We start from the raw sequence: 21,567 nt of genomic DNA, 5'->3' as shown, positions 1-21,567 counted from the left end.
ACTAAAAAAGTAGTATGTTTTAACCCCACAGTCATTAGTTCATGTATCCATCACTATAAGGGGGCAAAGTACCTTACAAAACACTGTATGTCTAACCAATCAACTCTGTTCCCCCTCCGGCTTTATCCACTCTCCTTCTCCCAAATCTTAGCAACGATCTACAGGCTGGGTGTTTTCAGTAAAGCGTACTACAGGCTCCGGCATCTTCCTCAACACATCAATGACTGGAACTTGGTAATAAGTGGGTTTTCCCTCAGTCATATCTATCCCTCGTGTGATATTTCAGGGGCTGGCAGTTCGCTTGCTGGAACCAAATATGGTCAGGTTATTTAAGGGCTAATTGGGGTGTCTCTCCCTCCTGGATGCTTCTCTTCCTTGGCTTAGCTATGCCTGTAGAGGAATTCTCTTTTTTGTTTTTCTGCAGTCACATTTAACTCTCTTTCTGGAAGCCAAATGGAATTAATTGTGTAAACATGAGCAATGGTAATTGGGTAAATGAAGTTGGAAACCAAGGTATGATGTTTTTGTTTTGCTCTGTGAGGAGCAGAAAGGGAAGCTTGTTTTTCTATGGTGGCAAACCTTACAGTAAAAATTCTGGACAGAGAGTTGGCAAGAGGAAATTTATGAATTTCTCCCCAGGACTCATTGAGATGAAACATGTGTCTGACGCCTCACAGGTTACAGATCAACCACAAGTCTGCTCTGTGTTGTGGGGAGCCCCAGATCAAGCACTTTGATACATATAATCAGTTTCTAGGTGTAAATGAGCATAGTTTCCATGAGAATTACATGCTAAGGTATAAAACATTCACCACATGAGCCATGAACATGCATGCCTGAAATGTTCCCAGCTTTACAGAATGCTCTTAGCCACGTGCTTTTTAAAAATAAGCCTTTCTTTAAATAGCTTTATTTTTAAATGATTTCTACTAATTCTGTGGTCATATGATCTTTCCCAAAGGATTCAAATTAACTGATAAAGATTGTTTCAGGTTGTGTGCTCAAAAACACTGAGAGTCCAGCAAGGTCAGTCTTGAAGACCCCCACAAGTCTTGCTTTGCCGGAACATGGCATTTATTCATGACCTTGCTCCCTTTCTCTATCAATGTGACTATAATTGTATTTTCTCTGTACCTCAGTAAAATTCATTTGCCCAGCTGAAAATCCACGCAAACTCAGAAGCAAGCCTGGAAAAGGAGTGTGTCCCTCAGCACTCAGATCACTCTCTAACCCAGAACTATTAGAAAGGAGAGGTCTGAGGCTAATGAGACACTCACCAAAGAGAGAATTGTAGAAGCTGCTGGTACTCTGTGCTTGTGCGGAAGAAGAAACTATTGTCAAAGGACGTTTGAAGCACTGATATTGTAAACCACATGACAGATGGGTCAAGTGCTGATTACGGTATTCTAACATTTGGAATAGCGAGTAACATATTCGATAAGCTGGCAAGTTTTTATATATGATTCAACCCACAATATAAAAGCCATGAGAATTCCAAATTGAAAATAATTAAATGAGCTGGAAACAATCAGATACCACACATTTTCCCCCCAAATGACAGATTTTGACATGTTGAAATTCCACAAAGGGAGCATGAATATTCCCTAGCTCACTTGAACTAATGACGGCCTTTTATCTGTGCTTGCAAAGAAATTAACTTCAGCCTTCTCACAATTCGGAAGCTAACAGTGGCCATTTGTAGGTACTTTGACTTGAGGAAGACCTATCCCATGCCTTGTTTGATTTGTTCTAGTCAGCAATCCTGTCAAATACAGGGAAAATTCTTGACTCTGTCTCATTCATATGATAAGAAACCAAATTACAGAGGGTACAAAATTAGTTAAAAGGCAAGTAGCCTATGAAAGATAAGAATCCACATCACCAACCGTTCATGTACCATACTCTGTCTCTGGTCGCGTGGAGGGGAGAATCTGTTAATGACCTGTGCTTGTTCTTCGTGATAAAAAAGTGTATCTTCTTTCGGTTGCTGATACAGCAGCTGCCATTCGTGTTTGTCCATCTTGATAGAGCATTTTTTTTGCATTTGGCCTCTGAGTGTCTGGGTAGGGTGTGGTGAGATGCTGGTTAGAGTCCTTATCAAACCCCATCACATCTCCAGGACACCAAAGCTGCTGAGGGAGCAGCATCTCTGGTTGTCGTTTGTCACGTTTGCTTGTCGGGGTGTTCTTTTCAGAGTTCCTTGTCACTTGTCACTCTTTGTGAAAGTCACTTTGTCTCTTTACTTTTTTTTTTCTGCCTCTCTCCTAACTGAACAGCTCCCCAGCCAGCTCCTGAGCCTCCTTCTTTATTCACACAATTGCAGACCAGCATGTTATCTCAGAGGCTCGCAAGCATGCCTAGGCCAATATCAAGTACTGTAAACCTTCTATCTTCTGTCACTTGGCTTTCTAGCTTTCTAGCTTTCTAGCTTTCTAGCTTAGTTGGCTTTTCTATTCACTCTTGAAATTCTGTTTTAGTTTTGAATACTAAGCTGAGGCACAGGCTCTCAAGTGTGATGTCGTAGGTTTTGAGATACTCAGAAGAGAGCATTTATTTCCAAATGTCCACATTTTTTTTTTGTCTAGCAATGTCTGACATATGCAACATTTTCAAATCTCAATGTCAGCACAAAATAACATTGTTGTTGCATAACATTTTGCATGATGGTTTTTCCTATGTTATGAGCTTCAATTCTGTTGAATGAAATGTCTCCTAACTATACTGTATTTTCGGTTCTTTTTCCATCAGTGCTCCAGCTACTGCAAAATTGGGTCAGGGGAAGGAATATCTCAGTACATTTTATGACTGCAGAGGTGATCAATGAGCCAGACTCATTTCTAAACAAAACTTCTTTGCGCCCTTTGGGGAATGGGTTGCTGAAGGCATTTACACAGTATTTTCTTTAAAGACAACATCCTACAGAATTCATGGCTAGTATAGTTTTTGCCATTGAGTTAGCAAATCAGCTGTTTGAGCAAGTAGGGAAAAGGTAGCTGTGCCTCACTAAAGTGGCTTAAGCTACAGATAATGGAGCCACAACTAATTAGCAATAAGTAGAAGTTGAGCTACATGGGTTAATTGGCAGTCAAGTAGTCTAGATTAAAGACTCATAGCCCATGTACTTCAGTGGTCACATGTTCAAGTCAAATTATACGAGGTTTATTAAACATACTGTTGGTATATATAATACATACCAGACATACACATACCTGTGTACATTTGCACACACTCATCAATGACTGCATGCACATGTACACATAATGTGTATCTATTGCTGTTTATTGTAGTCAATCGAAAAGTCTTGCATTTCAAAAAAAATCACAAATCTTCAGGCAGTCCTTACTTAAGCATCTTAGATTTCTTAAAACATTAAAAAAAAAAAAGCATTTGCACTTCATAGGTAAATTGAATAAAAATACTGGTGGAAATTACTTTATTTCTATCTCTGATGTCATGTACAGCCAGAATTCCCTTTAATTTGGTGAGTATTTCATCCAAAAGAACAATGCTCTCTATTTTGAAAGTGAGAGATTTCAAAGATGTGGTCCAAGTGGGATTTCCTGCAGATCTGTATAATGCGCAGGCTTGTCTGGTTATAAGAAAATGTGTGTACATGTGTGATGTATATATGTGGATGTATGTGTTGAATGGGTAATAAGCATAGGATAAGGAATTTGCAAATTGATGTGTAAATGTGAATATCAACTAATGAAAAGTAGCCACTGTGCATATTTACTATCAGAATGCAAATCCCTCACTCTATGTATAGTACCCAAACATATATACACAGTATGTTTGTAGAAATGCCAGAAAGTCTACTAAGGAAATTCTGATAGTCTACTTGTAAAAATGACAAATAGGTCAAGTGTCAACAAAATAGACAAGTCAATCTTGCTTCTCATTTTTTTCCAAGAATGTTTTCTCTAGACCAGGCCATCAGCTGTTACCAGCTATCCTCCCACATCTGCTGACTAGGTGTTGGCTGTCCTTTACCTACCCTGAAAACTCCCCCAAACTCCTACATTCTAGCTCCAACTAGTTCCACTCACCTTGCCATTTAGCTACAGTAAAGATAAAGATGATAATATTGACTGCATACAGAAAGTCCATCTCCATACCTGCAGTTGTCTAATTGAACTGAAATTTAAAACCTAGTCATCTGAGTTGGTCCCATTTGTCAGTCTGTCTCCCAGGGGATAAAAACATTCCCCTTTGCATAGTGTTTTATGGAGTTTGTTTTCTATTATTAAATTCTAAATACTAATGACGTGTATCACTTAAGAAATGCCTATCTTTTTAAGTAGCTATTTTCTATCCTTATATTTAAATACAACCAAGTGTGTAGGGAGTATTAAGAAATTCTATTTAGTGCTGGGGATATAGTTTAATAATAATAAAATTGCCTAGCATGTATGAAGCCCTTGGTTCAACCCTCCCAGCACCATAAAAAGGAAAAAAAATGCAAAGAAATTATATTTAGCAAGGCACATTCTAACACCCTAAGCTGAATCAGTCAAGAAATGACACTGTCCACGGGTGTGAGCTCAAGGTGTGGCGAAGGCAAGAGTTCTGTTCCTGCTAAAATATAGGTTATAGCCATCCCTGTAACAACCTATCCTTAATACCCTTTAATAACCTGCCCTGAACTTCTACATAAGCACCCAAGAATGTTTTGTTTTCTTCTCATCTTTTCCCCGGGTGACTTGAAACAAAGAGGCCTTGAATGTTCATCTCCAAAGTGATCATCGAAGTACCCAGTCAACACGTAGGCCTGAAATAAAAACAATTTTGTCATGTTGAACAGTTAGTGGCCCACATAGAAAACAAACCGTGCCAATCAATATGAAGCCTGGAGTCTCTTGCCCCATGCCAGGTAGGCTGAGCACAATGTAGAGAGTGATCTGAGGTAGTCCATGTATGCTGTCTTTAAAGAATGTGTATTGTATACAAAACACCACTAAATTAGCATGGGCTATTGTAGACCTCACATTAGCTTCATCTGCAACTCGGGAGCTGGAGCACTGTTCTCGTAAGTGTTTCATAATGACAATGACAAGGTGGCTTTATGGTTTGCTCACTTAACATTTGCATGAAACTTTTTTTTATATATTTTGATAACCATTCAGAATTTCTCACCCACTAGTTCTATTGGCCACAAAACTAGCCTGCTGCTTTCGTTGAATCTTACCACAAATTCTTATACTCCAGAAAATGTAGGCCGCTTAATCACTCCCGCCAAAAAGCTCGAAGACACAATCCGTCTTGCTGAACTAGTCATCGAAGTACTGCAACAAAACGAGGAGCACCACGCCGAGGTGAGCAGGCAGGGGAAGATGGCACAGTGTCCATTAGCTGAGGTGCCAGCCCGGGCTGCAGCTGCCTTGCTGTGAGCAAGATGCCTTAACTTGAGTTTTCTCTTAATTGGGCTGAAGGGAATGAAGGTAGAAGTTTTGGAAGGAGACGTCTTTAGAAAGTTGTCTAAGTGACCAAGAGGTGGTTGTATGTTGTGCATTTCAGCCTAAGTTTTCAGACATTTCTCTGAACGCGGGACTGAGGTGAGTGTAACTCAAGGCTCTGTGGCATCCAGCATGCAGCACAGATCCATTATCCGGAGAAACAGAAAACTCTCCAGTCTTTTGTGGTTGTTTTGTTGCCAGCACTGTTGTTCTGATTGGTTCTTTGGTGTGTGGACCCTAGGTCATCTTTTTATTTTTTATTTTTTAAAGCTTGAGTTTTTCTCTGTATCTTACTCTGATAATGTAGTCCCTCTCCCTTTATGACCTTAGATTGCCCAGCTTGCTGAGCACAGTGACAGAGACAATAATAAGTCTATGCTGTTTGACTTGGCATTTCCATGACACAAACCCAGATAAATACAGCTTCTTTCATTGTATTTTGACAAACCTCTATTAAAATGATTTTGAAGGAATTATAAATGGAAGGGCTTCAAACCAACTAGATGTCAAACCTATAAGGACCTAAATGCCCCAGATCTCCCAGGGAAGAGCAGAGGATTAAACTCTGAAACTGTTCCAAATTCGAACTTTAAAATCATTTCTCTCAACATAATCTGGTTTTTAAAATGAAGCTGATTCTCCCTTTAAATTGGTGTTTACAGAAAGGGGACGAAAGGGCTCTGTAAAAGTCATTTCTTAGACCCCTAAACTGACCATTCCCATGACTAAGAAAACAGTGACAGATGGGTAAATGATAGAGCATACGCTGTAAACCCAGCCATCCCAACTAATGCTGATTGCATATTGAAATTTCCTCCCTGTTTCTCTACTGTTCCGGTCAACCTTGGCTGATCGTGGCAGGGGAAAGAGGTATGTGACTCAATCGAATGAAGTGGCCACCTGCTCTCATACTCTGTGCATGCCCTGGTAGTACCATGTCTTCTAATGGGATTTTCCTGGTGCTCCTGCTTTCTAACACTGACCCCAGGAATGTAACAGCAACTTTGAGTGGACTGCTTGTGACATGGGTGACTCTCCACAGCAGGGTAAATGTGGGGTGATTCTCTTGTGCGTGCATGAGGCAACTGATAGACTTACGAGGACTGCGGTTACATCCTGACACACGCCTCCCACCTGCCTTGATTCTGCCCCTGGCCTGTCGTAGTTTCCTGTGCCCATCTGTATTTACCTTTATTACAGAAGGGGAGTTCCAAGCTTAGTAACCAGTAGCCCCTTGGAGTGATACTAACCTTTTTCTACAGCTGTCTGTATGTGAGTCATATATACAGTATTTATATATAGAGAGAGTGTTGAAGACTCCTGAATTCCCTGCAGACCCTCATGAATGGGGGGAAGACCCATGACTGGGTGTTACTAACCCATATAGCGCTTAGCAATGGACACACAGCCTGAAGGGAAAAGGGGTGCCAAGTAGCACCCGCCTACCACACAAACTTAAGAGTGACTTCTAGACAGATGCAAGGAAGTTGGATTGCATTTTTCTTCTACTTTTATTTTGTAAGGTATTCTTTTTAGATTGAGGGGTTGGATGTTCCAGTGATGACAACTTTCTTCTTTCTGGGTGTCTTCCAAACCATCTCCTGGGACTTGGGGGATTCTGGCCTTCTTTTCCTGGCTTTGAGAGGTAAAGGCTTGACCAAGTGCACGTATTTGTGAAGCCATGGATATGAAGAGGATGCAGCTGTGCGTTTAAGTGAATAACAGAAGGAATAAACGGCAGACATACTCGATTAGTAATCAAGCTACTCTCTAAGGCTACTCCCAGATCACAGAGAATGTGTATGTTCCTTGGCCACACCAAAGAGGCACCACCACAGCAAAGAAATCCCAGAACTGCACAACAAAAATATATTTTTGGAAACCCAACTTCCAAAAAAGGCATTTCTTCTTACCTTACCCAAAAGTTGGGGTTTGGGCAAATGTCAATCATCATCCAAATGATAATCTCTCATAAGCAATGTTTTCATCTTACAGATTTAGAAGTCAGGCAGGGTAAACAAACATGGTGACTTTAATCTTGTTCTCAACACCGGTTTTTGAAATTAGAAATAAAAAAAAAACCTCAAATGTAAATAAAGAAAATATCCAATAAGAGAAAAAAAACCCTCAGCATATTTTAAATTCCCAAAGACCAAAAATTATTTTAGGTATATATACAGGATTACCCATCATGAGATCTTACAACTTAATCAAACCTACCCATTGGACCTACCCATTGGACCTCTCCTATCTCCTGCTCTAAGTCAAGGAATTCAGTGCTCCTTGAAAGACAATGAAAAATAAAATGTCCTGGGCCATAAAGGATAAATAAAGTACGTTGCAGCCAGAGCTTAGAATCCAGAGCAGAGAAGTTTGGGCTTGAATTCTACCCCAACATGTTCATCACGTGACTATGGTCCAGTTACTTACCCAGCCGGACGGATGATCACTGGCTAGATGGAAGGTGATATTAAGCAAGGGCTCAGATGATATTGTGCCGGACACATGGTAAGCGCTCTACAAAGTTTAGCTATTGTTATATGAAGAAAATAATCCCCAAGAAGTCAAAATATCTCATGAATTTTTTTTTAAAAAGCTGATTTCTAGGTGAAAACTACACAATGTCTGAGAACCAATGGTCTGAGTTGGAAGGAGAGGGGATCCTCTCTTGGAGGCGTGGGCTCATCCTGAAAGACACCCCACCTGCCCTCAGTTGCTGCATACAGATAATAATACCTGAAGCATTTCACAGATATTTGAATTCTCCTGTTTGGTGCCAGCCCCCTAACTGGACTCTCTAGGGAGTTATAGAATCTTGTTCTCTTTCAAAAGCTGCCCGGGTAATTCCTATGTGTAGCCAAGTCACTGACTAGGATGTAATAAAAAAGGTTGACTTGACGCAACACATTGTACACTTTTTCTTCCCGAAAGGATGAGGATTTGTTTACCCAGAATTCACTTTCTGGTTGCTCCCTAAGCTTTAACAACTAAAAAAGGCACTAAATCTTCAATACAGATGTTAACTTTTGTGGCCATACTATTCATAGATACATCACAAATAAAAGTAACAATACACCTGCCACCACCACCACCCCCCCCCCAAAAAAAACTTCATCTTTTTTAAAGCTGTTTTAAGTTCCAGTATAGTAAATGCCCCAAGATGGAAATGTCTCTCAAGCAAGAGCCCATCCTTCCCTTCCCATTCACACATGCTTTGTGTGGAAGCTCGTGTCACGTTTTGCTCTCATATGCAACAGAATTTTCTTCTCAGAACATGACCTACTAATAGTCACACAGATTTGATCTTCATGTACTCCCCCTTCTCAATCTCTCTCTATGTATATGTATGTATATGTATATATGTATTTTGGTGCACAGAGGGGTACATATATACATGTTAGTTTGTGTGCAAAATATATAATGTGTTCAGTGTAGTGAATTGTACCCCCTAAAGCTCACAGCTTTTGTCTTTGAATAATAAAAACATCTGGTAAGTATTAATACTCTACTGTGTAACTCTATATTTTCTATGGGAAAAGTTTACTGAACCTCTAGATGCCTTTTAGCATATATTACTTCATGAGCAAAAGTGGTTCTCACCTATCAGAGCCAACCTAAAATAAAGAATAGCTTTTGATCAGCACACTTATTCAGATTGTTCATCTGATCAGAATTTTCCTTTAACTGTTTAGTATTCCTAACCTATCTAAACTCTTTATTCACTTCTTAGAGAGTGCTAAAAAGAAAGATGTTGGTTTTTATTTCTTCATTCACTGTACCAGCCCCCCTAGTGATAATACTTCTCTTTGTGGGGCTCCCAGTCTCTCTAGCCTGTATGACTACAATTGCAAAAACTAAGAGTTGCTCAGTAACACATTACTTAGAATCTGGTTCTCTATAGCGGAGAGATACTTCGCTCCCCGTGCTCTCTTGCTTACAAATTCTTTAAATTAAAAACATAAGAGCCACAACTGCAGTTGGGTTAAGAATCTTTTTTAATTTCATACATTTTGACTGGGTTTTGGTTTGATTTGGCTTTCTGTTTTTATTCCTTGTCATCTTAGAACAAAGTTGTATATGGGAACATAATACAGTCTTCCCCAACATATCTTCTTGGCCATGCCCTAAAGATGTAATGTTGATCAATCAACTGAAGAATAAGTGCCAGCCAACTTGCTGTGCCTTTCTGAACGTTACAGATACCCTGGATGAGGAGAGAGGAGTCACCCTGTATAGGCTCAGGGCTGTGGACAGGACTCTCTGCCTAAGTGGCAACAGGCTACAAAAGCTCTGACTCAGGGAGAGGAAGGCTTCCTTCCCCCACTGGCCTATCAGTAGAGCAAGGCCCATGCCCCAGGGCTCTCATCTCCAGGTGGTAAAGCTACAATAAAACCTCATTAATTCAGGACAAATACTTAGAATCTGTGATGACTTGGTTGCACCTATGGCTATTTTCATTATTCTTAAGTAAAATATTTAGCATAACACCAACACTATGGTAATTAAGAAGTCGTTTCTTATAACTTGGAGCCATGCAGTTCTTAGACCTACAAAGTTAAACTTCCCATCTTTTTAAGTAACAGGCCAGTTTATCAACAAATACTTAGAAGTTGGGAAAATTTTTAAGCATTCTGATACATTCACATACTAAACTCACTCTGTGAGTGCCATCTACTTTACTACCCAGTCACAGGCTTCCTTCAGAAGCAATAAAATAGCTCTAGAAAGTCCAACAACTTGAGCTTTTTGGCTAACGGAACAGCTTCTGCCCACTCCCATTGCTCTGAATCAGTGAGGTTTTACTGTATATTACGTTGGAAACAGGAGGTGTCTAGTTCCAACCAAGCCATCCTTAAAGAATGGTACATGACTTGATTTTTTCCATTTAATTTGCAAACCAGCCACATGTTGATAAAGGAGAAGTAAGTAATATGAAATCTCATGAAAGAAGAGAGGTAGACCCTCTGCTCTGCCTCCTAGTGGCTGTTAGACTCCCCCCTCAAATAAGGAATAGATTCTCACTGAAGAGCTTGGCCATTGAACAAACCCTTCCATGTATAGAACTATTTCCATAATCATCCTTCATATTTCCAAACACTTTCCCATCTTTTTTGGTGAATGCTCCGGAAAGTGTTTCCAGTGTGAATACTTTACAGCATTGAGTGGGGGGGAGGGGGGGGGACAAGAAAAGGCTGGCAATGTTTGTTTTTCTGCTCTCTTTGAAATCAGCAAAACAGGGCCTATTGACACCACCACTCATTCTGCATGCCTCCTGCCAGAAATTATTAGACGACATGCATGCATGCCTTTGAACTGCATTCACATCTGGCCCAGGCTGATGTGAATGTCACCCCTGAGACCCTGCACAGTGATTTCCAAGGGCTCATGTGCATGAAAATGAGTTACTTCACTGATATTTTTTGGTTTTCAATGTACATATGTCTAAGCCCCACAGAAGTAAGTTCTAACTTTCTTCCATGTTCCTTAGGCTAAGCCTGATATTTCCTCTCGACCAGAAGCAAAAAGCAAAGGCTCCCTACTGAGATAGACTTTTTACTCAACAGTTCTGTAGTAATTCTAATAATGGCTTGCTTTGACTTAGTTTGAGGGAGGACTAATGGTTTCAGGGTATAGGAAAACTGGAATTTCTGGGGTTTGAAGAGACCACAGACAACTAATCCCCAGATAGAGAAATGGAAATGTACAGTAATTACAAATTTTCAAGTTAGACCAGCAGAAAACCCATAAACACAGTGAAGAAACTCCCAAATTTTATACCTTAGAGCAAGAACCAGCCAGCAGCAATGACACAGAGCATGACCCAAGCCTACTGAGTTATTGTAAATTGAGCAGAAGTTCATCCGTGACCTCTGACCTCTGGGTCAGGATCAAGGCTTTCTACACAGAGTAGTGCCTTGGACACTGAAAGGCCCACTCATATCCAAACTGCTGTTCTCTTTACAATAAAGTGACCACGCCCCGCTGGGTGTCCAGCCAGTCTTAAGGAGTGAGGGTTGGAGCACACAGCCTTCGTCCTGGGGAGATACTCACCCCTCTCTGTCTATTGTTTTTCTGCCACATTTCAAAGGCCTTTGCGTGGTGGTCAGACTTAATGGTGGAGCATGCGGAGACGTTCCTGTCACTCTTTGCAGTGGACATGGATGCAGCCTTAGAGGTGCAACCCCCAGACACGTGGGACAGTTTCCCACTCTTCCAGCTGCTGAATGACTTTCTCCGTACAGACTGTATGTATCACCCTGGACTACTGGCCTTTACTGAATAGTATGCAGATAAACTTGTTGCTAAGATATCTTTATTTCATATAAACTGTGGGTTAGATCAAGCTCTTCTTTGTTTTACTGTTAAAAACATACATATACACATAAACACTCCACACACATACACACATATACATGCACATACATACATACATACATACACACACTCCACACAGACACACACAAACCCTAAATACACACACAAACTACACTTCACACACACCCTCTGTACACACACAAACACACACACACACCACTTACATACATACATACATACATACTCCACATACATACAAATCCTAAACACACACACACACAAACTACACTCTACACACACCATTTGTACACACACCACATACACATACATACATACACACTATACACACATACGGAGAGAGAGAGAGAGAGAGAGAGAGAGAGAGAGAGAGAGACTTAACTGTGGATAGCAGTTCTCTTGCCTGTCTTTGAGAAGAATCCAAGAGCTGTGTGGGAAGAGGTATTCATTTCTTGTGTTTTATTTACTCTTCATAAAATTGGTTAGTTTAACCTCTTTAAGCTTTTCAATTTTTACCAGATGATACTTCCTGGATAAAAGATACCTCTGGCCAAATTACACTGCAAGCATCTTGTAGCAATGTCAACCATAAAGCAGTCCTTCTTACGGGAGAATGATGAAGGAGGGGAGGAGACAAGGAACGGTTTTTTTCTTTCTAGTACCTAGCCAGCAGAGGAGAAGTAAGAGGAACCATTTACAAATGCTGTGGGTTGATGCTTTTCATAGAAATGCACACATGGGCAACATGACTTTGGTTCACATTTCCCTTCCACGTGGATTCAAGTACGATTTGTTTCCTGCTTTTGTCTTTTTGTTTCTTTCAGTCTCCTTTGAAGCAGGGTGTTGTATATAGAAGACAATACTCTCTGTGTGTACACTGTACTTCGAAAAAATTGCTCTGGGTTCTGACGGAGATTTTGCTTATCTGTTCTAGATAATTTGTGCAATGGAAAGTTTCACAAACACCTGCAGGACCTGTTCGCCCCACTTGTTGTTAGATATGTGGATCTGATGGAGTCCTCCATTGCACAATCTATCCACAGGGGCTTTGAGCGGGAGTCATGGGAGCCAGTCAAGTAAGGAAAACTGCTTTTAATACCATCGGAATTGGGGTACAAATCCATATAGAAATGGATTAACGATGGCACATGGCTATCACTGTTAGTGTGAATAGAAAGCAAGCACTGTTTTATTTCTTAACATGGTACTGGTGGCTTCCCTGACTGAATGGGATAAGGAGAGGGGTAGAAGTATGTTTTTATGAATTGAAACCTTTGTGTCACAAAAGATACAGAGGACTGAGAGATGTAACCATGGGTGTGTTATTCATTCTGTTCGTCTTACTCAAACGCTACTTCCCACAGTGTTTTCCACAAGGTACTCAGGAGAGAGGAAGCCCCGACCACAGTATACAAGTTTTTATGGGTTGCACATCACACAGGACAAATCATGAGAGAGTCTGTATGTTGTAAGCTTGTTACTTTCCACTGCTGCTGGGCAACCTCAGCTATTGAGTGTATTTGGCAGACCCAGAGAACAGAGGAGCAGGCTGTGCCTGTGGACTTCCAAGTGCCGGTCCAAATATCCTGGAAATGACACCCCTATATGAAGGGTGTGTGATATGGTTTGAAAAGCTCTAGTAAACCCTGGCTCTGCCTTTGCCCTGGTAGACACTAGTTGTTTGGGCACCCACCACCACCACTTCTCTAACAAATGATTTTGTGCTCTGCAGCACTTTACATCTTTGAGATGTACCAACCTAGAACAAAACAGGCATATATGCTAGAATTTTTAAGAAACCCAGACCTTTTCTCTCAATTGGAAAGAACTCAAGAGACTTTCCTCAATACAGAATCCTTTTCTGAAGTAGGTTTTTAAATGAATATTCCTATAATGTCAATCTCTAGGCAACCCTGACTGACACAGTTCCTTTTGTCCCCTCCCATAGTTAAGTCACAGGACAATTGCTTTGATTTGCCCCCAACTGAACGCAGGTCAATAGCCCAAAGCTCTTGGTTTGAAGGAAAAGAGAAGTAACGGTTCTGGTGACTTTTACCTCAGGTGTCTAAAACTAGGTTAAGCGGGTAAGGTATTCACAAGGGGGAATTTATTTATTTATTGGTCATAGTAATCATGGCCATTGTGCTTTGGAGAAGAGCTGTGAAGAGAAAAAGGCTTAAAGGAGTGATATCCGTGTTTTGAAAATAGCAATGGTCTTGAAATAGCATTTCCTTGCTTGGGTTGAAATGTGGAAGGTTCTATTGCCAACCCAGAGGAGGGGAATGATATCACCCTAGGCTCTTAAAGAGCCATAGATCTGGGGCCTTGCCCTAGCAGGAAGGCAAGGGGTTGACTTCTAGGAATGTGTTTTCTCATCATTAAAATTGATTCTTTAAAAAGTTCCTACCCAGGGCCTGAGACTTGTCATAAATTTCTGTGAAAATGTCACTAAAGTCATTTTATAATCTGTTAACTTCTTCAGAAGCCAAACATATGACTGCTATTCATTTGGAAGCATTCAGTGTTCTGAGTACTTACTACCAGCAGTAGAGATAGAATTAAAATCACTTTCACAATTGGAGTCATAGTCTGGAATTTTTTTTAACTGATGATATTGGACTCATGGATCCATAATTTAAATGCCTGAAACTTTCAAAAGAGTAAGTGTTATGAATAATCACCTGAGACAGATGTGGATGTGGATGTTGGTGGGAGCTGAGGGGGAAGGAAGTGAATGTTTTACTGTCCAAATTGTGCTATTGTTAGTCTGTGGTTTGTTCAGCTCATATTCAAGCGTGTCGTCCTTTGAGAGTACCTGGAGGTGTTTGAAAAGGCCGTGTGAAGCATAAGCTCGATTAACACTCCTTTTAACCACACACCAATTGGCTTAGTTTTAGACAGCATGGATGCTGTGTGGAAGTTCTTATGCAGAGCATGGCAGTAAGAGTAAAGGTAGATTAGGACATATGGGTATATAGAGACAAAGCTCTCTATTCCTCTAACAATGCAAAGAGAAAACAGGGAGAACACCTTTGATACTTGAAGAAGATCATCCCTCTTCCTTAAACAAAGATGCCTCTTTCAACTAGGTGTTTTGTCAAAAGTAATACCAACAAAAACTTTCAGAATCCTCTCCATCAGGCTCCTTCCTAAACTAAGAACTGTCTTCTCAGTTCCTGTCACATGACTATAAGACACACAAACATCCATACTTGTGCACACACGTATGCATACACACAGAGATGAACATGCATACACACATACAATGAATACAAGAGATAAAAGGAAAATACATGACAAACAGTATTCATCTTTCATATTTCTTTGTATGCAACTATTTCCCTATTTAAAAAATTAAGTACAATTGTCTGAGCTTAATATAATGGAAGTTATTTGGTAGTATAGGTAAATAGCTAAGTCTTAAGTTTGTTTACTTTGAAAACTGAGAAGAGAGAGATTGTATCTTACTCACTCACTCTATTATTCTGTGGATGCTGATGTGGAAGCCCATTGCACAGCTTCCAACTATACCCAAAGACTCTTTCAAGATGCGCTCAAGTGTTCAATGGAACCTCAAGCCATAGCCCTTCCTGAGCACCCATCAGGGCATACCATAGGGTCATTATCTAGAGTTGGGAGGGTAGTTTGCAAGTCTGGCAGCCCTGGATGTGAAGTTTGATCTCTGTACATGGGTGGGCAACACCTCACCCAGCCATATAGTGATAGCTCATTACTAATAAGCCATAAAGGTCTTCAAAGTAGAAGAATCCAGGAATTCTTTTCTGTGTGTGGGTGACCCCTCTGTCTTTTCTTGGATTCTTCTAAGAGTAGGGCTTTGTGGTTTTTTTGTGTCAGGTTAGGGAGGCTAAGAAGAGTAAAGCAAATGCTACTTTTTGATAAATACCATAAATTCTGGTTTCCTAGTAGTCAAAATACTTGCTGCTCCTCTGGGCCTGGGATATACAAATTAAAAGTACCTTTTAATTAATACCCACTCCCAATAATGAAGATGTGATAGTAACAGAAAGTACCTCCTCTAGGGACTTCAGCAGTTTGTGGGGGACTAGCTGTCAAATATACAGACAGATATTATTGAAGCTAGATCTCTTGACTCTGGGGCCAGTGAAATGACTCAGGAGATATGATCCTGTGAACCCAGAAAGTTTGTTGGCCAGACCCCAGGGAAAGACAGAAGGAGAGCTAGTTCTACAAAGTTGTTCCCTGATCTCCAGACACATTGCCTGGTACAAGGGGACACAAAATATTGATCATAATCACAATAAAATTAAAAAAGAAGTCTTAAGACAATACTTCAATTCAAAAGTGTCTCTGAATTAAGATCCTTTCTCAGTTGACTTTCCCAAGACTCAGTGCCCCCCTTTATAAAACAATGGCTTTTGATAACCATAAAATTTCCATTGCTAGGATTCGTGGTAATAGGATGTGGACATGCTTATGCATGCCCTCTCACAACTACGCACTCTCTTCTCTCCAGCATCTAGAACAGAGCAGGGCTTGGCACATAGCCAGGCTCAGCTGTATCAGCAGAGTGTGGGCAACCTGTACAGGCCAGGGATTATAAGAATACAAGAGCAAAGAACCATAGAGATGGGTGAGGAAAAGATGCAATCTCCAGATTGGCGATTTATATCTAGATGGGTCTATTAATATATAGAGAAGAAAAATGGCTTTAAATATTACCAAAGTATGTATGCACAAATCGTACAAAGAGTTGTAAGAATGTGGGTCGTAGGGGCATGAGCTTCCACTGAAGGGTGGGGATCGAACTGACTTCAAGAGTAGCATTTCAAAAGGGGCTGGGCTCCCCAGGAGCATACAGGGGAGCAGAACGCAACAACACAATACTGAGTATTTGGTGTGGGCCAGCATGGGCTATCAGTGATGGGGCAAGCCTCAAGGATGCTTGAGGGTTCTCAAATCCTAGGACATTTAGGGTTTATTCTGTAAAGGATGCTTTCTCAATGGGGCTTAATAGTCCCAAAGCTGTGGTAAATGATCTTACAGTTGTCATATAGAAAATGTAGGTCTACATACAATACATAAGTAGATAAATAGTATATCTGTGGCATTAAAACTTTCATAGAGATAGGTTAAAGAGATGATATCTCCGCAGTTAAGAACACCAGCTGCTTTTCCAGAGGTCCTGAGTTCAATTCCCAGTAACCACATGGTGACTTATAACCATCTATGATGGTTCTAATGCTCCCTTCTGACATGCAGGCATACACGCAGATAGAGCACTCATATACATAAAATAAATAAATCTTTTTTAAAAAAAAGAGCCTACAGACATTCATAGAGAAGGAAGTTTGAGGCTGGGCAGTTATGAATAACAGGTTAGGAGACATTACTCTGGGCTCTAGGAAGGTATCAAGTAATACCCGTATCCCTGAGTGGGATTAGACCTAAGGGCAAACACAGAGAGGAGCTTCAATGTGAGACCACCAGGAAAAGACAGATGTACTTCATATATTCATGCAACAAATGGCTTGTAAAAGTAGAACATGTTCTGTATCTAAAAGTCTACCCCCATCCATAAGCTTAAACCAGAAATACTTGAGGGATGATGTAACCATATCCCTTCCACATTGAAACAGTCTTGATTAAAAACAATGTTATGAAAAGGGCCTCACCTATATTCACTGCCATCGTAGAAATAAGATGCACACATATCTCTAACGTAAATTGACATGAGAGAGAGCAGGTGAGAATTTTGTAATCTCAAGCTCTAGAGAGTTAAATGAAAGCAATCCTTTCCGTTAAGGTCCCTGGATTAGATGAGGATAATTTTTAACGTGTATCAGTTACTAGGATTCTAATTCTCACTTCTTGTCCTACCCAGAGACATCTACTTAGAGTTCTTACAGAAAAGCATGAATAGCTAGCTGCTTGTCCAGCAGTCACTGGAGGGCTCTCTTTGAAAATAATGATTCATTATAGCTATCAGCAGCTCGCAGAGCAGTGCATCGTAACTGAGTGCTATGCAAAATCTTCCTTTAAATATGTGATAGTGAAATATTATGCTTAGAAATTACCTCTGGTTGTTACTCTTTTAGTGTCCCAGATAAAATATAAGTAACATTAAAAATATGCTTTATTATTCTGATAAAACTAGAAATGTCCTATTTTATCGTTTTAAAACTAAATCATTAATAATATGTGCTATATAGGATACAGGTCTATTTAAGCCCAAGTTCACAGCCAAAATGCTGTATTTTACAAGGAAACAATTTGTTTTGATTACTATGAGTATTTTTATTTTGTATGCAAAGCGAAAGTCTCTTCCCATTTGTGTACTCACCATGCACTAATATGTTTAAATTAAGTTGCTTTTGCAGACACTTGTATGTTATTCATTTCTAGCTACTTATAATTTGCTCAGAATTGACATTTTAACTTTCCAGGCTGCCATCTCTAAGATCTCCTAATTCCTTGATCATTATTCAGTGTGTGTATCGTTTAATGATCACATTTGCTTATATAGGCTTACACATGTCTCAGTGGAAATCGCCCATGGATTTGTTTCATGGCAGTGTTTAAGACCGAGAACCACCAGGGACTGAATTCAAAGGCAAATTCCCCAGTTAAACAGAGACACATGGAAGAGAAAGTACCTTTTTTCCCCCTTCTATTTAATAGTAATATTTAGCTCCATTTCTCTTGAGTTCTCCCCACCCCCACGCCCAAGGCATCGTCCCACCACAGGAAGTCATGGGTCTGTGAAACACCTATCTCCCTGAAAGAAGAGGATAGTGGGTTGGCAATCGTGCATTCTAGGGTTTTCAGTTTATAATCCAGGGCTGAGTTGCCATAGGGAACATTTAAATGACTTATTTGTGGAGGAAGACAGGCATCTAAGCCATTCACCAGGGCCAGCGCCTTCGCTGCCGCTTTGCCCTGCAGAGCGTGCCCAGAGGCAGCCTGTCCTCCAGGAGTCCTGCTAGGCAAACAGCTCACCCAGCGCTGCTTTGGCGAAACTTCCTCCTTCCCTACAAGATCCAAAAAGAGAACCTCAAGTCCTCTGCCAAAGTGCTGTCAATTCCCCCTTAAACAGGAAGGCTCCTTTCAGATGCGGAGCTAGGCTGGGCTCTACCATGCCAGTGACTTTGGCTGCATGGAACACCCTTCAAAAGCCTCTGCAAGATGTTCAGTGCCAGTGTTTGGAGCAGTACATGACACAGACCCTCCAAAGAAATATAGTTGATTTGACTCAAATCTCTGAACATGTTCTCTCTCTCTCTCTCTCTCTCTCTCTCTCTCTCTCTCTCTCTCTCTCTCTCTCCCTCCCTCCCTCTCCCTCTCTCTCCCTCCCTCTCTCTCTCTCTCTTTCTCTCTGCCTCTCTCCCCTCATACAACCATCCATCTCTCATTCATCACTCAATTGAACTTTATACCTCCTTAGAAACCAAAAAACTGATAAAAGCATCGCTATTTCATTTGTTTTCACAAATTTTAAACTTTCTATAGAAAAAAATAAACAGCTCATGAAATTTTCACACACACTCTGGAGCTCCCAGTCCTGTGAAAGCCATGCCGAGGAGAAGGGTCAGGGTGCCTGGCTGCTTCACCAGCCCAGAGCTTTTGTCCAGTTCCTAGAATCCCCATAAAAATGCTGGAGCACTGTGGAAAAGCATGGGTCAGTCCATGGCACTGGCAGGCTAAGTGCTCTCATCTAACTGGTAAACATCAAGCCAATGGGAGAGTTTGTTTCAAAGGCGTTGGACAGCAATCCTTGGTTGACCATTCTCTCTCTCTCTCTCTCTCTCTCTCTCTCTCTCTCTCTCTCTCTCTCTCTCTCTCTCTCTCTCTCTCTCTCCCTTTCCCATGCACATATATGTATTTAAAAAAAAAACAACAGGAAAAAATAGCCTTCCCAGAAGCCTCTGTCAGGCATTATTTATTCCTGGCTGTATTCCATTCCCCGGGGCAGCTACTATAATATTAAATGATACTGTAAATCTATTTATTTGACCCAAGGGTTCTAAGAAAGACCTCAATCTGGGCTCCTTTTCTTTCCATGTGTGTCTGTCTCTGTGTGGTGGCATATTTCCATTTTAATAAGTCTGAGTTTGGGGAAGAAAGCATCCATTTTCCTTCAGCATTCCACAAAATTCCCTGGGGATAATCATTCTTCTATATGAGTTCTTCATGTTTCCCATCCATTCTGACACCCCTTGTATGAATTCCTGTCTTTAGAAGTAGCAGTTGGAAGGCATTCAATTTCTATATATCACTATTACAACACATTCAAATCAGTGAGCCTTCCTTTCCCATTTGGTGTCTAATGTCTGCCTGAAGAAATCTTCCCTTGACAGTAAGTTACAAATAAAAGTGGGCACAGCTAATGCCCTGCACCACTTATATTCTTAAGTATTTTGGTAGTTTTCGTTTTTACTTAAATATCTTTATTCTTTGAAAATTCCATACATGTACACACTGTATAAATGTATTTTGGGTTGCAATCTACTACGTACACACATTTAGAAGGTGCTGTACAATATGTGGCTTCATGTGTGTATTGGTCAGAGGACCAAGTGCGTCAGCTATCTTTCACTGTGATCAGTGTTTTCTGATGAGCACACTCCTTTCCTTTCCATTGGGAAATGTGACAAATTATCAATTATATCCACTGCACTACAGCATGAACGTGAGCGCTGGTCCACCGCACCCCTTTACCTCCTCTCCTGCCTCGCCATTCTATCAATCCCACTGTCTCATGGCACCCCAGTTCCAGCCATGGTCAGCCAGAATTCCTCCAACATCAACTCTTCTGATAAGACAAGCTCTAGACTCTTTTGAAAGTGGCCTTGAAGACAAGAGTTCTCTGAGACATTTCGGTTATGTGATCATTGTGCACGCATGCTCCATCAGTGTCCGCACTTTTAAGTTTACCATTCACTTTACTAATTCCCTCTGGATACCAAGTCCCATCCCAGCCTGTAACCTGCTTACAAAGTGTGTTGCTCAAGTCTCCACCATTGTCTTCTGTGTACTTAGCCAGTTTATTTACAGCTGTTGTGTGCTTCTGCCGCATCTACATTGTCACTGTGATGGTATTTTTCTTTCTGTCTGTTTCTTCCACAGGAGTTTAACCAGTAACCTACCCAATGTGAACCTACCCAATGTGAACCTACCCAAAGTACCAAATCTACCAGTTAACATCCCTCTAGGCATCCCACAGATGCCCACTTTTTCGGCACCGTCATGGATGGCTGCTATATATGATGCTGAGTGTGTATTCAGTTCACATTAGATCTCATTTAAATTTAAGTGATCTTGGCATGGATATGTATTGCTTATTTCTATACATCCTATATAACAGAGACGGAGATGGATAATTAGACATATTTTGCTGATCATGCAGAGACAATATTGTTTATTTCTGGCATTCATCGTGTTTATAAGACATTTGCTATATATATGCAGTAACGATTTGTCTAACACCCACTGAACACTTGAGGACTGTGTTTTACTTCCTGAATTACTTTGTAAGAGAATTTCTACCCCCCAGTTTTCAATGCAGGGGTCTTTATGCAGGACTTTATGCTTTTCAAATGTAGGACTTTAGGAATTATTTATCCCCAAATAATCAAAGAAAATTCTTTGATGGGCTTACCAGTCACTTCTGATCTGGACCAAGTCTACAAAAGAAGCTTGCTGACCTAAGAGCATGTTTTGTTTTGTTTAATATTTAAATATTTTTCAAGGCTGATTAAAGCCATAAAGCATTTTCCTGGTGCCAGTAAATAGCAGAATA

General features: G+C 40.6%; 1 protein-coding gene across 35 annotated transcripts in view; it reads left to right on the top strand.

The window, feature by feature from the left end:
- Cadps (Ca2+-dependent secretion activator) overlaps positions 1-21,567 on the top strand; it is a 450,780-nt gene that overhangs the window by 344,616 nt on the left and 84,597 nt on the right. For 9 of the 35 annotated variants that reach the window (XR_003950860.1, XR_001781126.2, XM_006518024.4 and 6 more), the window contains 6 exons: positions 5,209-5,315; positions 6,318-6,326; positions 10,358-10,378; positions 11,545-11,701; positions 12,724-12,865; positions 20,895-21,041. Coding sequence is in view for 30 of the 35 variants with exons in the window: in XM_006518024.4 (XP_006518087.1) it covers positions 5,209-5,315; positions 6,318-6,326; positions 10,358-10,378; positions 11,545-11,701; positions 12,724-12,865; positions 20,895-21,041 (583 nt within the window). In the remaining 5 variants the exon portion in view is untranslated. Of the gene's footprint in view, positions 1-5,208; positions 5,316-6,317; positions 6,327-10,357; positions 10,379-11,544; positions 11,702-12,723; positions 12,866-20,894; positions 21,042-21,567 lie in introns of those variants that run through there. The other 26 variants (XR_003950862.1, XM_006518048.3, XM_006518044.4 and 23 more) reach the window with 9 other exon arrangements.

This window comes from Mus musculus, chromosome 14, assembly GCF_000001635.26.
Source record: "Mus musculus strain C57BL/6J chromosome 14, GRCm38.p6 C57BL/6J".
Taxonomy (NCBI): domain Eukaryota; kingdom Metazoa; phylum Chordata; class Mammalia; order Rodentia; family Muridae; genus Mus; species Mus musculus.
This window is presented reverse-complemented; position numbering and strand designations above follow the sequence as displayed.